General features: G+C 50.4%; 1 protein-coding gene across 2 annotated transcripts in view; it reads left to right on the top strand.

Moving 5' to 3' along the window:
• Nucleotides 1-16656, top strand: part of LOC132664878 (uncharacterized) — a 47796-nt gene that overhangs the window by 21444 nt on the left and 9696 nt on the right. Inside the window, exons 1-2 of one of the 2 annotated variants that reach the window (XM_081792182.1) lie at nt 9667-9833; nt 11296-11383. In XM_081792182.1, the coding sequence (XP_081648308.1) occupies nt 9765-9833; nt 11296-11383 (157 nt within the window). In that variant the 5' untranslated portion in view covers nt 9667-9764. Of the gene's footprint in view, nt 1-9666; nt 9834-11295; nt 11384-16656 lie in introns of those variants that run through there. The other variant, XR_014136515.1, reaches the window with a different exon arrangement.

The raw sequence follows: 16656 nt of genomic DNA, 5'->3' as shown, positions 1-16656 counted from the left end.
GCGCCCCTGCGAGCGTATTTTAAAAGAAACTCTTGAAAAATCATCCTCAAGTGTGTTGGCAGGCTACGAGCTGCCAAAGGAATTAACTTTGGGATCGTTTGTTTGGCTCAAAAGCTGATGAGGAAAGTGTAGGTGGCCAGGATGGACACCAGGTTGGCCTTAGGGTTGTGGTCAGGTGACTGACGAACAGATTTCAGGAGACGAATGGTGTTTCAAGGATGCCATTCGGTCTGGAATTTCCGGTCTACGGGGAAGCGAGCAATGGGGTCGGTGTCACGTCTGGTGACTCACAAGTGTCTGTCTGCCAACCGGCACTTCCTACTTGCAGAGGCCTAGCAGCCAGTGTGAGATCACACAGCGGGTACGTGGCAGGACAGGGGTGGCAGCCCAAGCGAGCCTGACCTCAGATCCCGTGCTCGTCGTCCCTTCTTATTGCTCAGTTGCCACCGCTGCCCCCATAATAGCTCCCTGGGCTAAGGAGGGCAGCAGGACTGGATTTGGCTGCAGAGACCCTGAGAAGGCCAAGGGGCCTTGAGCCCTGGCCCCTTGGCTGTGTGTGTGTGTGTGTGTGTGTGTGCATGAGTGGTTATCTGTGTTTCCTGTGTCTCTCTGTGGGTTCATATCTGTCACTACTGCACCTTGTGAAGACTCCACGCTGCAGTGAATCCGTGCAAAAATTCCCTTCCCAGGTGGAAAAGGCGGTGAAGAAGCTGACCCTCCAGGTGCCCACAGCTCTTCGCTGGGCACGTGTTTGGGGTGCCGAGACCTATGAGACCGTCAAGCCAACAGATGGAAGTGTGAGGGCACTTCCTGCACTCCCTCCCTGCGCTCCCTCCACCTTCCCCCTCCAAGGCCTCCTCTCTCATCTACTGCTCCACCCGGTGTCTGGGGATCCTGGCTTAGGGGGCCTCTACTTGCACACAGAATGGTTGCGGTCAGATTCCAGTCCTCCCTACGGGAATGGCCCAGAGCGGAGCTGGAGCCAGGGAGGCAGGAGGATTCCAAAGGTCTGGAGCCTGCTTCAGAGACTGGGAGGAGAGCTAACATCCCCCATGGAAGAAATGAAGCCATTCCCTCCCCGTCCCCGTGTCAACAGTAACCTCAGCATGGGCCTTACCTTCTTGAATATGTGACACCCCACTGTTGGGAATTCTGCCTTGAATCCCATGTTTGTCAGACTTTCTCGACCTTGACCCTTTTATGTCATGACCCAGTACGCGCATATTGTAGTCTCACACACGTACACACACACACACACACACACACACTCACACACACACGCCTACCTGGAACAACACTTCCTCCTACAGGTGCATACTTAGTTCTCCATTCTGCCCTACCGATAGCATCCCTCAGGGCCTGCGGGAAGCACATAGCACACTCAGCTGGGTCACTTGAAGGGAGTTTAAAGAAAATAATTGACAAAGGGATAGACCGGGCGTGGGGACACAGACAAGGGGATGTAGTGCCCTCAGGCAGAAGCATGAGCTGTTACCACCTTGAGGCCTGTTTGGGGAATCCCAGAAGGGAAGCTGTCTGGACAGGGTTGCCTGGGTGCTGGGCCCTTGGGCGGGGAGGGTGTACCATGCGGGTGGTAACCGGCAGGGTCCTGGCCTCGCACCTCCCACTTCTCTCTCCTCCTGGCTTTCCTTTGGCCAAGCCCAGGTGTCAGGAGGTATGGGAGGCTGCACTATAGTGCCCATGGGCACTGCTGGACCCAGAGCAAGGATGGGGACAGGAATGGTCCTGTCATCTTCCACATGTAGACTGTTTCACTTAAGAAATAGTCTTTCTTCCTAGGACTTACCAAATTAATCACCTTCTGCTCTTGGTTTGACAATTTTAAGCTGATCCTCAGCCTCAAGGCTGCAGCCTGAGTCTGTTTCCCTTTCTGGGCTCAGCGGGCAACTGAAAAGAAGGGTCCTGGTATGGAGAAACGCGAACAAGCCTCTTCGAAGGTCCCTGCCTTTCCTCATTGTGCACACCCTTCCAGGGCCCTCCCGTTCACCTGCTGTCCCCACTGAGCCCGCCCAGTTGGCCAGGGAGCAGCAACTTGAGGCATCTGTGTACCAGCGTCCGGGGAGGGCTTCACGGCGTTGTTCCACCACGGGTCATCTGCCAGGTGTCCCTGGCCCAGGTCGGCGATGTTGACAAGGCAGTGATGCCACTAAGGGTGCCTTTGAGATTGGATTGTGGGGGAAGATCAGTGCATGGGATTGAGGCCGGCTCCTATACAGGTGAGAGCCCCACAGCCTCCTGTCAGCTACCCCACCTTTTGTTTGGGTTGGAACTCCATGCTTGGGTTTTGCCAGGCGTAAGTTGGGGTCCGAGACAGGTTGTGCAACCGAGGCCTGAGACTCAGAAAAGGCTTCTCAGAGGAAGTGACTTGAGACGCAGGAGGGATGTCACAAGACGCAAGTAGCCTTAAGGGAAAACTGTCCTCAGTGGAGGGAACAGTGTGATTAATGATGAGGCATAAAAGTGGAGGTGCTAATCAGATGGGAGCAGTAAACTGGCAAAGCTAACAGATAGTCCTGGGCAGTCTCGGACATGTTCACCACTTCCCTGAGTGGACTGGACCAGAGGAGAGATCAGGGCTATTTTATGTAGAAGCCAGTGACAGAAGCACGGGCTCTGGTCTTCCCGGTGGTCCTCACTCAGACCTCCCTGACTGCTGGAATCTCCCATTTTCCTTGTTTTCTAAAACCAGGGAAGAAGGGGCTCTCTCCCCTTAGCTTCATCAGAACTATTAGGGAAGGACGTAGAGTTGATCCACTTAGGACCATGGGGTGGGAGTGCGGCCTGGAGGAGAGATACTATTCCCTTAGAACCAGGTGGTCCCAGTGGGGGAGGAGCAGTTGCCCCCCAAGGAACTGGTGTGATGTTTTCAGTAGGGAGGGCGCTGCACAGAGGAGCTAGGCAGTGTCGAAAAGCCTAGTGAACAAGCCAGTTTCAGGAGCCTGACTTCTATGCTCTGGGTCCTGGGGAAGCTGTCAGGCATAGAGGCTGGTCATGATGTGGTCCAAATGTACTTGTCATCTGGTGGGAGAGAGGCCCCACCTTGGCCTTGCAGTCAGAATGCCATTTTTTTTTCCTATTCAGAGGCCAGAAGCACCAGGACAGCCTCCAGCCTCCAGAAACACCTGGACACCCTCTCCAGGCCCAGAGAGAGGGGCCTGTCTAGTTTCAAAATGGGTTAGAGATGGTGCAGGTTGGGGCAGGCAAGGGTGCACCCAGCCTGCTCTAACGCAAGTTAGTTTCAAGACCCCTTGAAGAGCCTGTCAATTTTAGGAAGCCGTTGCCTAGTGACCTAGTGCCCCCAGATTAGGCAAAACTGAACCATGCAAGCCCAGGCTGGTGATGCCGAGAGAAGCCTTCTGGCCCTGAAGCAGGGACTCCAGAGGTGGATGTTTGCGGACCCAAGAGTGTTTCCCTTGAGCAGTTCTGCTGCCATCTAGTGGCTTATGTCATAATAACACCACCAGCGACATGATAGTGAAGGGTTGAGTCAGTCCCTGCACAGCTCTAAGTAGAGACCTGGGCTGCTTTGACAGACATCTCAAGCCCAGACCTGAGGGCTCCCAGGAACCTGGTCCTGCCTCATGCAACCTCCCAGTCCCCATGGTGGAGGTTCGCCCATTGCTGGCTCGGGAGGGAGCAGCCCCTGGTTCAATGAGGAAAATAGAGCACCATGGATACATATTATGGAAGACAGAATACATTATAGGGTTGAGACATTATGCAATTGTGGGAGACACTAGGAAGAAAGGTCCAGAAAAGAGTGTTAGAGAAAGTCACTAGACAGGCCCCAAGAACCACTGAGGGAGAAGATAGAGCCTCTCGGGAACCTAGAGGCCAATGTCCACAGCTGCCAGAGTGGAGCCACCGAGAGCTGGTGGCGGAGTGTGTAGGAAGCTGTCATCTTTTGTTTAGACACTTCCTTAGGTCCACAGACAAGAATCTGGTGATGACCCAGGCTGCTGGAAGTGAGGCTGAGCCTGTGTGGCACCCCACACTTGCCCTTCCTCATGGCTGTCCTGAGGACCTCTGGGATGATGGTGGGTGCTTCGCTGCCCTCCCCCCCCGGTGCTTTCTGGGGACAGGATGCTGGAGGCAGAGGTACAGCTCAACGAAGTTGACAATGAACAATCCCACTCAGTTCTCCTCCCCGAGCCTCCCAAATGGCGTGCTGAGGTGATAGTTACTTCAGGGCTTTGTGACCTGGCCACATCACATGCAGGTGACACTGTCTGGCAGAATTGGAGGGATTTGGGGCTGATCGAGGGAAAAGATAGGACTATGAGAAGGTAGAAAGCACAACAGGCTTCAGGAGGCGACACCCCCATAGCGGGAGACCCTCCAGAGACTGTAGTGGGGCGGTCTCTACTCAGAACGGGAAGGGTGCAAAGGAACTTTTGGAGGTTGGGTGATCAGAGAGGGGGGCTCCCGAGTCCTGGCAATGTTGTTCAGCAGCAGAGCAGGGATCTTTGGGTCAGAGGGCTGGGAAGGCAGCAGCTGTAAGTGCATAGTCTATCTCTCCAACGATAATAGCTGTCGAGTGGGGGATGCAAAGCAAGACGACTTTAAATAGCTAAAGTCTGCTTGTTTGGGCTACGTTTCAAATAATTGGAGACATAAATGTGTATCCAGCAAGCTTTTAAGCTGACAGGTCTCACCCTGCAGTGAAGAGCTGAACAACTAGAGGCCAATTCACAAAGGCCAACTGTGGCTTGTTTATAATACAGATTTATACCTGTGACACATCTGTTTTTCTGGTTGATACAACCCTAGGCTTTGAAATGCCACCACATGGTGTTTTTGTTATTTGGTCTGTAATGCTTCTCAAAAACTGATTGACACCTTGGCTATTCTTAACTAGAGAATTCCCTGGATGTGTCACTGTCTGAAGTAACCATGTGGCTATGCAACTAGATTGCCTGTGTCTGTTAGGCCCACAGTGTCACCCACAAGCCTTATGCTGCATACTGACTGTGTGCCCAGTGGCTGTAGGAGGTCCGTAGGGAGCAGGAGACCAAATCCTGTCCCAGGCCTCAGGGAGAGCCAAATAGTCCTGGAATAGTCAACTAAGTGACTATCCGTAACAGTCATGCAAGGTTTGAAGACAGGTAGAGGTTGCTATCAGGACACTGGAGGGATAGGTGATTGGTGTAGAGTGGGCAGGAATTAGGGTTGGCTTCCCAGGGAGTGTGAGTGTGTACTTGGGGTGTTTAGGCCAGACCATGGCTGAATGCAGAGAGGAGCTGGTCAGCAGTCTTTCGTCCCAGACTTCTCTCTGGGCCAGAGCTCTCCCATGTACAGGTTTGAGAGCCGCTCTGGGTCTGAGGCCTCCACCTTCCTCGGGGCACCCTGTCCCCTGAGCACTCTGCTCTTTGGGCTCCTTTATATCAGAGAAGGGGGCAAAGATCTAATTCCCAGGCTGTCCACAGAAGCACACCCACCGGAATCACAGGAGGGCAACTGGATTTCAGAGAGTTCACACTTCAGGAGGGCGCGGTGTAGACGAACCTTCCCTTGAATCTCTCCCATCATCCCACCTCTCCCTCCCCACGGATGCCATCCTTGGGGGCACGCTCCACTGGATCTGCTGGTGCTTGAAGCTGGACATGCTTTCCCCTGGTCAAGGCTGTCCAGAGACAGAGGGGGTGGCCTTTTTGGATGGTGACCTCCTTATCCCCTCCGCCACCCCTTGGCCAGGTTGGCGGACCTCATGGAACAGCAGCAGGAAGAACTGGCCACCATGAAGGCTCTGGATGCAGGCACTGCCTTCACACTGGCCCTGAAGACCCACGTGGGCACGTCCATCCAGACCTTCCGCTACTTTGCTGGCTGGTGCGACAAAATTCAGGTGGGGCTGAGGCTCTTGCCCAGCAAGTGAGAGCTCACACAGGCAAGCTGGGCTCAGCTGGAAACTCTAGGGCAGTGTGTTAGCCGATAGGCTGCACAACAAATGACCCCAGTTTATTGGTTTACAACAACCCTCAGCTCACATTTCTGCAGATGGGGCGTTCAGGCAGGCTTGGCTGGGTTCCATGCCAGGATTTCACAAGGTCAGTGTCAAGGTGTAGCCAGGCTGGGCTTTATCTGGAGCTCTGGGGAGACCCTGGCTGCAGGCCTGCCTCTCTCAGGTGTTGGAGAACTCAGCTCCTGTTGTTGTGGGACTGAAGGTCCAGGTCCTTGCTGGCTGCTGGCTGAGGCTAACGCAGGCCCTGCTCTGGCCTCACTCTGGCCCCCCACTCCCCTTGCCTTTCTCAGGCTTGGCATCCTTCAGATTCTCTTAAACTGGAGAAAACTCTGCCTTTGTGGAGGCTCCCGAGGTCATGCTGGGGCCATTTGCATTGTCTCCCTATCCTAAGGTCAACTGTGCAATCCTGCATCTTTGCAGAAGGGGTAGCTCACCACGTCCTGGATCCCAGGGATAAGTGACCTTAGGAGCCATTTCCAGAGGTTTGCCCACCGGAGGCAGGGATGGGTCAACCCTTCCCAGAGATACCCATCACCAACAGGTTCATTGGGGTCTCTGCCAGAAACGCCTCTTATCCTCTCCATGGGGCTGAGAGGTGCAGGCCAAGCACAGTCTGGCTGCCCAGGGGGAAGGGGAAGGAAACCATGGAGCCCCCTACCAGTGACTCCCTTTGCTTCTTCCGGGGCTCCACCATCCCCATCCACCAGGCCAGACCAAGCCACAACCCGGCCTTGACCGGGAAGGAGCCTATTGGGTGAGTCACAGCGCCGGGCAAAGACTCACCACACACTATGCACTTTTCGCGTGATTCGTAGTGTGAGTGCTCATCCCTTTTCCACGCGTCTATCAAACACTATTTATTCACGGATTACTACATGCCATACATTCCAGGTGCGGGATATACAACAATGATAAAACTGATGGCAATGCCTGCCCTCAGGGGACTTAGATTCCAGCAAATAAAACAGCTTTCACATTTAAAGTACCTGCTCTGTGCCAAGCACCGTTTCGATGACCTTATAAGTGTAATTTTACTTAATCCCCACAATAGCCGTGTATCAGTCAGGGTCATAGTGGGAAACAGAGGGCACACCTGAAAAATTTTATCTGCAAAGATTATAATGATGAATATGCAGAAAATTAAGAACTACAGGGCACCCAGGAGCAGTGTAAAAATAGTAGAGAAATAGACAAAGGATAGGAACCAGTGCTCAACAGGAGACCGACACCTGCCCAATCAACATAGAAAAGACTAGGAATTGGGGACATGATGTTAAACCCAGACGTGAGGGGCCTCGCCTCACCATCAGATGGTCCCAAGGCCTAGGGAGAGAGAAGCCCCCTCACACTGCCTGGGGTGGGACAGAGGGTCCACCTTTGTGAAAGGCAACTTGGCAGTGACTGTTCAGTCCCCAAATTGGGGCCTTGAGAGCAAAACCCTGCACAACCCGTGCTGAACTCTGCGGCCTCCTAACCGGGGCTTGGCGCGTGGCTGTGTGAAGGCCTGGGACAGAGAGAGCTGTGGGGACCGCGCGGAACAGCTCCAGGAGAAACTCGTGTGAGGGAAGCACACTGACGAATGCCCTCTAAAATCGTCAAAGGTGCACCAGAGGCCCAGAGTGGTCAGCACCCAGCAGGCATTCCCACCTACCCTGTGCCCCTTGCAACGTGGGGCCTCTGGGATCCACCAGCAGGGCCCTCACCTCCCTGTGGATGGTGGTCAAGGGCACTCGGCTTCTTTGGGAATGTGGGGGGGGGGGGGAGTCAGAAGGAGAATGTGTTCAGCTGCCATTTGCATTGACAGCAATGAGTACAGATGACCACACCAGGTCCTGAAGGACAGGCCTGCTGGTGAGGGCAGCCCCTGTCGGGAGAGTGGGCTGAGGATGCAGGAAAACCCTGTCCTGTAGCCCCCAGAGAGGGGGCAGCCTGGGTGGGATGTGGCATTGACCCCAGGGCAGGGGTTCCCACCCAGCCTGTCCCCCAGAGGACACAATAGGTAGGCCCGGGACAGGCCCCCACAACAAGGAACAACCCTGCCAAGACGTCAGAGTGAGAGCCCTGCATGGCCCATGTGCTCGGAGCCCCTTCCTCGGGCGCAGACCTTGAGAAGGGCTGGTCAGGGGGACCAGGGGCCACCTGGCTGCCAGTCACAGGAATCTGCGTGGTCACTGCTCCTGCAGATGCCTCCCGAGGAGTCTGTCGCCATCAGACTGAGGAGGACACTGATGCAGAGCCTCCCAGGGAGTTGGGGGACTGGGAAAGTTGTCCCTATATGGGCGGGTTTATGCATCCGCTTGTGCTGCCATAACAAAGTGCTGAAACGAAGAGACTCAAGCAGCACACATCTGTTGCCTCAGCATTCTGGGGCTGGAAGTTCCAGATTCAGGTGTCAGAGTGTTGGTTTCTTCTGAGGGTATGAGGGAGAATCTGCTCCAGGCGTCTCCCCCAGCTTCTGGTGGCTTACCGGCGATCTTGGGTGTTCCCCGATCTCTGCCCTCATGTTCACTTGGCGTCCTCCTTGTGCATGTCTGTCTGTTCACATGGCTCTGTTTTTTGAAGGACATCAGTCCTATTAGGTTAGGTACACACCCTATTTCAGTATGACCTCGTCTTACCTAAGTACATCTGAGGTGGCCCAATTTCCAAATAAGGATGTTCTGGAGTTAGGATTTCAACTGAATTTTGGGGAGTACAGTTCAGCTATGACAGTGGGACTTCATGATGTCTTTTCTCCTTTGGAGCCCCCACAACCCTGATGACCTCACCCTCTTCCCTGGACACACTCACCGTGCTCCCTCCTCCTTCTCGTCCTGTTGGGTCTGCTGGGTGTACGTGGGGGTGGGGGGTGGCTCTCCACACCCCTGAGTGCACCCTGTTGTTCCCAGGATGGTGTGCTGGGCCCCAGATTGTCCTGACCTCAGCCTTCACACACGCTCTTCCCCCTTCCTGGGTTCAGCTAAGTCCTCTTTAGGGAAACATTCTGTGGTGGTGATGATCATGAATATGATGAAGAAAACAAGTTAGGCAGCCTGAGCAGCTCTGTGTGGACCGGCTCATTAATTGTCTGACACGGACGAAGACAGTGCCCTGGGTTTTACAGGAGTCAGGGGAAAGCGGGGCCTCATGCCTGCTGGGACCACACGTGTCACCATTAGGCCCCCCCGGGACCATGAGGGGCTTCCCTTTGATGGAGACACTGCTCACCCAGAGGCTTTCTCTGGGACCAAGGGGCACACTGATGCTGGGTACCATCTCTTAAGGCAAAGCAGACAAGCCTTGTTAGGCCTCCCCAGCTGACGGCTTCCTTTTCTCCATGGGACTACACCCTGGCCTCACCCAAGAGGACCCTCGCCGACTTCCTCCTGGCCCACCCATTTCCAACTGTCTCCCATGTTCTCTCTGCCCACCTGGGTGATCCCTGTCCTTCTCCCTGGCCCTGCCTGCTGTCAACCCCTCACTGCCTGGTGTCCTGCCCTACTGGACTGTCCTTAGGCAGGTCTGACAGTTCCGATGAGAAACCACGTTCCCTGGCATTGTGCCCTGCCAGGAAGAGGGGATGGACATACTGCCCCATCAGGGACTGGAAGGCCAGGGGTGAGCTCTCTCAGGGGGACCTTGGGCACCATATCAAGATGCTTGGAGTGGAACGGGTGTCAGGCTTGGGGACAGGAAGCAGTTGGCAGGTGCAGTCTGGCACCCAGGCTGAGTGGAGAGACGAAGACCCACTTCTTTGTACCACAGGGTCTGTGGCATCGTCATCCCCTGGAACTACCCCCTGATGATACTCTCCTGGAAGACGGCCGCCTGCCTGGCTGCTGGGAACACAGTGGTGATCAAGCCTGCCCGGGTGGGTCTGGGCGTGTTCCAGGCGGGGCCTATGGACTGTAGAGGAGGAGGCAGGTGCCCCGTTGGGCCCTCTGCCCACCCAGGACTGGTACCTCCTCAAGGGAGGAAGGGTACTGCTGATGGGGGCTGGCCTTCCATGGGCTCCGCTCACAGAGGCGGGGGGCAGCACGCAGCAGGGGTCAGTGTGGGCTGTAGGCAGCGTCCATTCATTCGACCATGGGGTGGCTGAGTCAGGTCAGCTGTGTGTGTACCTGCAGCTACTTGGTGTGCAGAGTTAGGGATTCTCCCACAGACACCAGCCCTCTGGATTTGGGGGAGCCGAAACCCTGTTTGGTATCCCTTGTCCAGGCCTCATACTCTGAGAAAGCTTTGGTGCCTTATTTGTCTTCAGCGCCTGAAAGTCCTGGAGGGAGCAAGGAGTTGTGGGATTTGTGCACCTGCACCCCCCCCCCCCCCTCAGCCCCTCACACAGAAGCTGCACAGGTAGATGTCAGGGTCACTCAGGCAGGCTGGAAGGGCCTGAGCAGGGTCCCCTGGGGATGAGGACACCCCCTGCACGAGCCTCGGCTGCTTCACCTGTATACTGAACGTAACAGCCTGTCCCCTGCCTGCCCCCAGGGGTGTTAGGGGCTGAAAGCAAGATGCTCCATCATGTGGCTCTGGACAGCGTGCCCAGGAGGTCTCCTGGCTGCTCTGGGGCAGCTTGGCTCCAAGAAAGTTATAATTTAAAATCCTGCAATAGCGACAGCTAGCATTTACAGTATTCACCCTGCGGCAGCATTTTAGTGCATAACAAATTATATGAAAATTAAAAATTTGCATACATTCGCTTATTTGAGCATGGCAGCAACCCATAACCTGTCGCGTTATTGGGGTTTGCTGTGCACAGATCCAGGAATTGTCCCTAGAAGGCCCGGTAGCAGGCCTGTGCCCTCCCAGGGCCAGCACCCCACAGATTTTGTGGCTCAGCCTAAGACCACGTGGTGGGCGGGGCACAACCCAACCTCTAGAAGGAAGATTACCTGGGTTAGAAGAGGAGACACTGCTCACAGGGCTGGGGAGGGCAATGGCCTCCAGCCACGAGGTGGTAATTAGAACCTCGCACCCACCAGGGAGCACTGGGCACTGCTTGGCACTGAGGTGCTTCCAGGCAGTCCTGGATCGCTCCACGCCCTGAATGAAGAAGGTATGAACATTCAGGAAGGGGTCAGTCCTGGCTACAAGGCTGGAGCCTGCCAGGAGAAGGCACTAGAAGACACAGGAGGGAGCAGGCCTTACTCCCCACTTTCCACTGGAGCTGTGGGGAAGCTGCCTGGGTTGGTGGTACCCGCTACGATGGGGCTTTCCCCGGAGGGTCCTCTTGCCATGACTGCTTCTCCCTGCTTGCTACCTCGGCTGCTGGGAGAGGAAGGCAGAACCCCACTTTCCGGTCCTTCCTGACCCAGCCTTCTCTGCCTTCCCAGGTGACTCCACTCACAGCCTTGAAGTTTACAGATTTGACCTTGAAGGCTGACATGGCCAAGGGCGTAGTCAACATCCTCCTCGGATCTGGTAAGGGGTGTGGACAGGGGCATGTGGGGGCACCAGGGCTCCAGGAAGTCAGAGATGCACTGGGTCAGAACAGGGCTTGCTGCATGATGTGATCCAGTGGGGAAGAGTGATCAGGGGCCCAGCGATCCAGTGGGGGTGGCCAGCCTGGCGGGAAGATGGCCCTCTCCCAGGGTGGGAGAGACCCAGACCTGGAAGGGTTCTAGCTTTCAAATATTTCCCCAATTTTTTCCCAATTTTTTTGTGTGTGTTTATACGTGTTCTGGAATAAATTACATAACTTGGGATCATTATATTTAAGAGACTGTAGAACATTCTAGGCTTAGAGCATGTATGGAGGTATTACATAAAATTGCTTGTTTAGTTTCTTCTGTGGTTAGTGGTCTAGTTTATTGGAAATGTTGTCCCTTGTTGCGTACATTTAAAATACATTGGCATAGAGTTGTATCAATAATTTCTTATAATTGGTTCCTTTTTTGATTCTCCCTTTGATTGCTATAATACTTCGTTATACTTTTCATTTTTCTTGCTCTGTTAAAATTGATTAAATTTGTGAAAAGTTCTTGTTTATCCCTGTACTCCTCTCAAAACACAAAACCCAACAAAATAGCTCTCGAATTACTTTACCCGTCCCATTGCTATTCTGTCTTATTTTTTCCGCATTTATCGTTTTTATTTCCTTCTGTGTTCTCCTATGTGCTTTTGTGGTAACTTTTCGAGTTGGAAGTTTAATTCATTTATATTTTTTGCCATTTAAAGGAAAGCATTGAAAGAGAACTTTGCCCTCATAATTTTTAAATTAATATTTTCATTATTATAAATGCCCCCATTTATTTCTATAATAGTTTTTGTCTTCATGTTTGCTTCGTCTGATATGAGCATAACTACTCTAGCTTTCATGTGGATTTTGTCTGCATGATGTATTGTTTTCAATCCTTTACTTGCAACAAATTTATATGATGTCTCCTTCGAGAGCATATATGTGGATCTTGTTTTGACCCAGTGTGAGAGTCTCTGAATTTCTGACTGGATTGTTTAATCCATTCACATGTACTGTGATTATTGACATAGTGGATTTATGTCTGCCATTTTACTTTTTACTTTCTGTGTCTCCTGTCTTTTGTTTCTGTTTCTCTTTTACGGCTTTCTATACATTACTGAATATTTCCCAGTGGAACATTTTAATTCTTTTAATGATTTTTTTCACAATAGAATTTTTAGGTATTTTCCTAGTGGTTTCTCTAGGATTTACCATACACTTCTTCAGTTATCAGAAAATACTTCAGTTTTATGATAGTGTATTTCCAGGAAAATATATGAATACTATTCCTCCATAGCTCTAGGACCTCTGTGCTGTTATATCACATATTTTTGTGCACCCATCACGTTGATATATGTTACAATTGCAATAGTACATTGCTACAACTTTATATAATTTTATGTCTATGAGAGAAGTTAAAGAGAAAGGGGAGTAAATATATAACTACATAGTTTGCTATCTTATCCTTATTGAGATTACTGGTTCTTTTCATTTGTTCCTGTTGTTGAATTACTCTGGTATCACTTCCTTACTCCTTTTCGGTTTTGCTCCCGCCTACCTCCTTTCTGATTATTTTCAAATATATTTCATTTATATCTGTTGTAAATCTAACAATACACTTATGTACACATTGTTTTTATACAATTGCTTTTTAAATCGCTTAAGGAAGGAAAGACACCATGCATTTTAAGCTGTCTTTTATAATTATATAATTACCTTTCCTGGCGCTCTCTGATGAATTTAAGTCACTGTCTGAGTCACTTGCTTCCAGCTTAAGAACTTCCTTCAGTATGGTCATAAGGTGGGTCTGTTAGCAACAAATTATCGAAGTTGTTGTTTATCTGGAAATGCCTTTATGTTTTGCTTTTACTTTTTGAAAGACAACTTGGCTAAATATAAGATTCTTGGTTGACAGTTTTGTTATCTGTCAGTATTTGGAATACATCATCCCACTACCTTTTAGGCTCTATTGTTTCTGATGAGCAATCAGATGTTTCTGTTAATCTTATTGGGGTTCCTTTATATACAATTTGTCATTTTTCACTTGCTGCTTCCAAAATTTTCTTTTGGATTTGTCTTTCACCATTTTTACTAAAACGTGTTTGAGAGTGGATCTCCTTATGGTTATTTTACAGGGAATTCATTGAGCTTCATGGATGTTTAGACTAATGGTTTTCATCAAATTTGGGAACTTTTTAGCCGTTAGATATTGTAAAAGTTTTCTCTGCTCCTTTCTGTTTTCCTCCCTTTCTGGAACTCTAATTATGTGTATGTTGGTGTCTTTCATGGTAACCCACTCCTTTCTGAGGCTCTTTTCATTTAAAGAAATTATTTTTCTGTTTTTAGATTACTTAATGTCTAACTATCTTAAAGTTCACTGATTCTTTCTTCTGCCAGTTTAAACCTACTGTTGAGCCACTCTACTGATTTTTTTTTTTAATTCATTTACTGTACTTTTTCATTCCAGAATTTCTCCCTGGTTCTTAAAAATTTTGTTATTGATATTGTCTACTTGATGAGACAAGTGTGGTCTTTATGCATAGTTTCCTTTAGTTCTTTGAACATATATATATATATATATATATATATATATATATATATATAATGGCTGCTTTGACCTCTTTGTTGGGTATGACATCTGGGCCTGCTCAGCTTATATCGCCTGCTTATTTTTTTCTTTCCTGTGATGGGTTATACTTTCCTGTTTCTTTGCTTGCATCATAGCTTTGCTAAAAGCTGGACAGTTTAGGTAATATATTGTACCAGTGCTGGGTACTGATCCTCTTCTTCCCTTCCCAACGTTCATTTTCATTTTTTGCTTGTGTATGTCTTTAGTGACTTGGCCAGGCTATTTGAGTGAAGTCTATTTTCCCTGTGGTGTGTAATCAGTGATGTGACTCGTCAGGGAGCACAGCCTTGAGCATGGGATGATAGCAGTTTCAGCAGGGCTCTCTATCGCTCTCTTTTTCCCTGGTCTGTCCTTTGCGATCTGTCCTTTTGGTCATACTTGGTCATACTTGGCCATTCAGATCAGCTAACTGAAGTCTGGTTGATCTACCGTTTCCAACAATGCCCTGGGACATCAATTGCTCTACGATAGGTTCCAAGTAAATTTGGACCCCTTTGCAGGAGTAGTTTCTGAGGCCAGCCTTTGAGGTTTGTTTCTACCCAGAGGGCTCTCCCGTGGTTCTCTCTAGTAAACTGACCTGTGGTTTACCCAAATGCTGTCATAGAGCTATCAGCCTTCTCTTAAATGCTCATCCTCAAGGTCTCTGTTGTGTTTGAGAGGGCCCTTAAAATTGAACTTCACCACGGTTTCAAATAAAGTCAGTGTTTTTTAGGAGCTCTCTGTTCTTACAGAAATCTTCTCCCCCTGCCCCAAATCTCTGAACCTCTGGCACAGGTGATGGGCCCTATGAGGGAGCTGGGGCTAGGCAGATGTGGTCCCAGTAGTCTCAACCTGCCACACCTGGGTTAGAGCCTTCACTTTTTGAGTAGGGACTAGGTGGAAGCCATACTCAGCAGGAATTTAGCCACTGAAGCACAGAGTTGGGGGTGCCTGGGTGGCTCAGTGAGTTAAGTGTTCGACTTCAGCTCAGGTCATCATCTCGTGATCTGTGGGTTCGAGCCCCATGTCGGGCTCTGTGCTGACAGCTCAGAGCCTGGAGCCTGCTTTGGATTCTGTGTCTCCCTCTCTCTCTGCCCCTCCTCTGCTCATGCTCTGTCTATCTCTCTCTGTCTGTCTCTCTCTGTCTCGTTCTTGCTCTCTCTCTCTCTCTGTCTCACAAAACTAAATTCAAAAAAATGTTTTAACTAAATTAAAATGCCGAGTAGAAGGAGGTGAAATATGGTGATGGCCTGCCCCTGCCAGTGAGATGTCATATCCCTGAACTGGGAGCTGGAGGACAGGAACACTGCCTTCCTGACCACATCTGCCTGGGGTGGAGTTTCCACCCTGTCTTCTCTAAAGACTCACCTCCAAGGCAACATTCTCATTTTTTTAAATATGAAATTTATTGTCAAATTGGTTTTGGGGCGCCTGGGTGGCTCAGTTGGTTAAACGTCCGACTTTGGCTCAGGTCATGATCTCGCGGTCCGTGGGTTCAAGCCCCGCATCGGGCTCTGTGCTGTCAGCTCAGAGCCTGGAGCCTGTTTCGGATCCTGCGTCTCCCTCTTTCTCTGACCCTCTCCTGTTCATGCTCTCTCTCTCTCTGTCTCAAAAATAAATGAATGTTAAAAAAAAATTAAAAAAAAAATTGGTTTCCATACAACACCCAGTGCTCCTCCTAAGGGGTGCCCTCCTCAATTCCCATCACCCACCCACCCCTCCCTCCCACTCCCCATAAACCCTCAGTTTACTCTCAGTTTTGAAGAGTCTCTTATGGCTTGGCTCTCTCCCTCCCTAACTTTTTATTTCCTTCCCCTCCCCCATGGTGTTCTAAGTTTCTCAGGATCCACTTAAGAGTGGAAACATATGGTATCTGTCTTTCTCTGTGTGACTTACTTCACTTAGCATCACGCTCTCCAGTTCCTTCCACGTTGCTACAAAAGGCCAGATTTCATTCTTTCTCATTGCCAGGTAGTATTCCATTGTGTATATAAACCACAATTTCTTTATCCATTCATCAGTGAATGGACATTTAGGCTCTTTCCATAATTTGGCTATTGTTGAAAGTGCTGCTATAAACATTGGGGTACAAGTGCCCCTATGCGTTGAGGAACCTCCACACTGTTTTCCAGAGTGGCTGCACCAGTTGGCATTCCCACCAACAGTGCAAGAGGGTTCCCGTTTCTCCACATCCCCTCCAGCATCTATAGTCTCCTGATTTGTTCATTTTGGCCACTCTGACTGGCATGAGGTGATATCTGAGTGTGGTTTTGATTTGTATTTCCCTGATAAGGAGTGACATTGAGCATTTTTTCATGCACCTGTTGGCCATCTAGATATCGTCTTTAGAGAAGTGTCTATTCATGTTTTCTGCCCATTTCTTCACTGGATTATTTGTTTTTCAGTGTGGAATTTGGTGAGCTCTTTATAGATTTTGGATACTGTCCCTTTGTCCGGTATGTCATTTGCAAATATTTTTTCCCATTCCTTTGGTTAGTTTTGTTGGTTGTTTCCTTTGCAGTGCAGAAGCTTTTTATCTTCATGAGGTCCCAATAGTTCATTTTTGCTTTTAATTCCCTTGCCTTTGGGGATGTGTCAAGTAAGAAATTGCTGTGGCTGAAGTCAGTG

Source organism: Panthera onca, chromosome F2, assembly GCF_046562875.1.
Source record: "Panthera onca isolate mPanOnc1 chromosome F2, mPanOnc1 haplotype 2, whole genome shotgun sequence".
NCBI lineage: Eukaryota > Metazoa > Chordata > Mammalia > Carnivora > Felidae > Panthera > Panthera onca.
The sequence above is the reverse complement of the archived record's forward strand: the minus strand, read 5'-3'. Positions and strand labels throughout refer to the sequence as shown.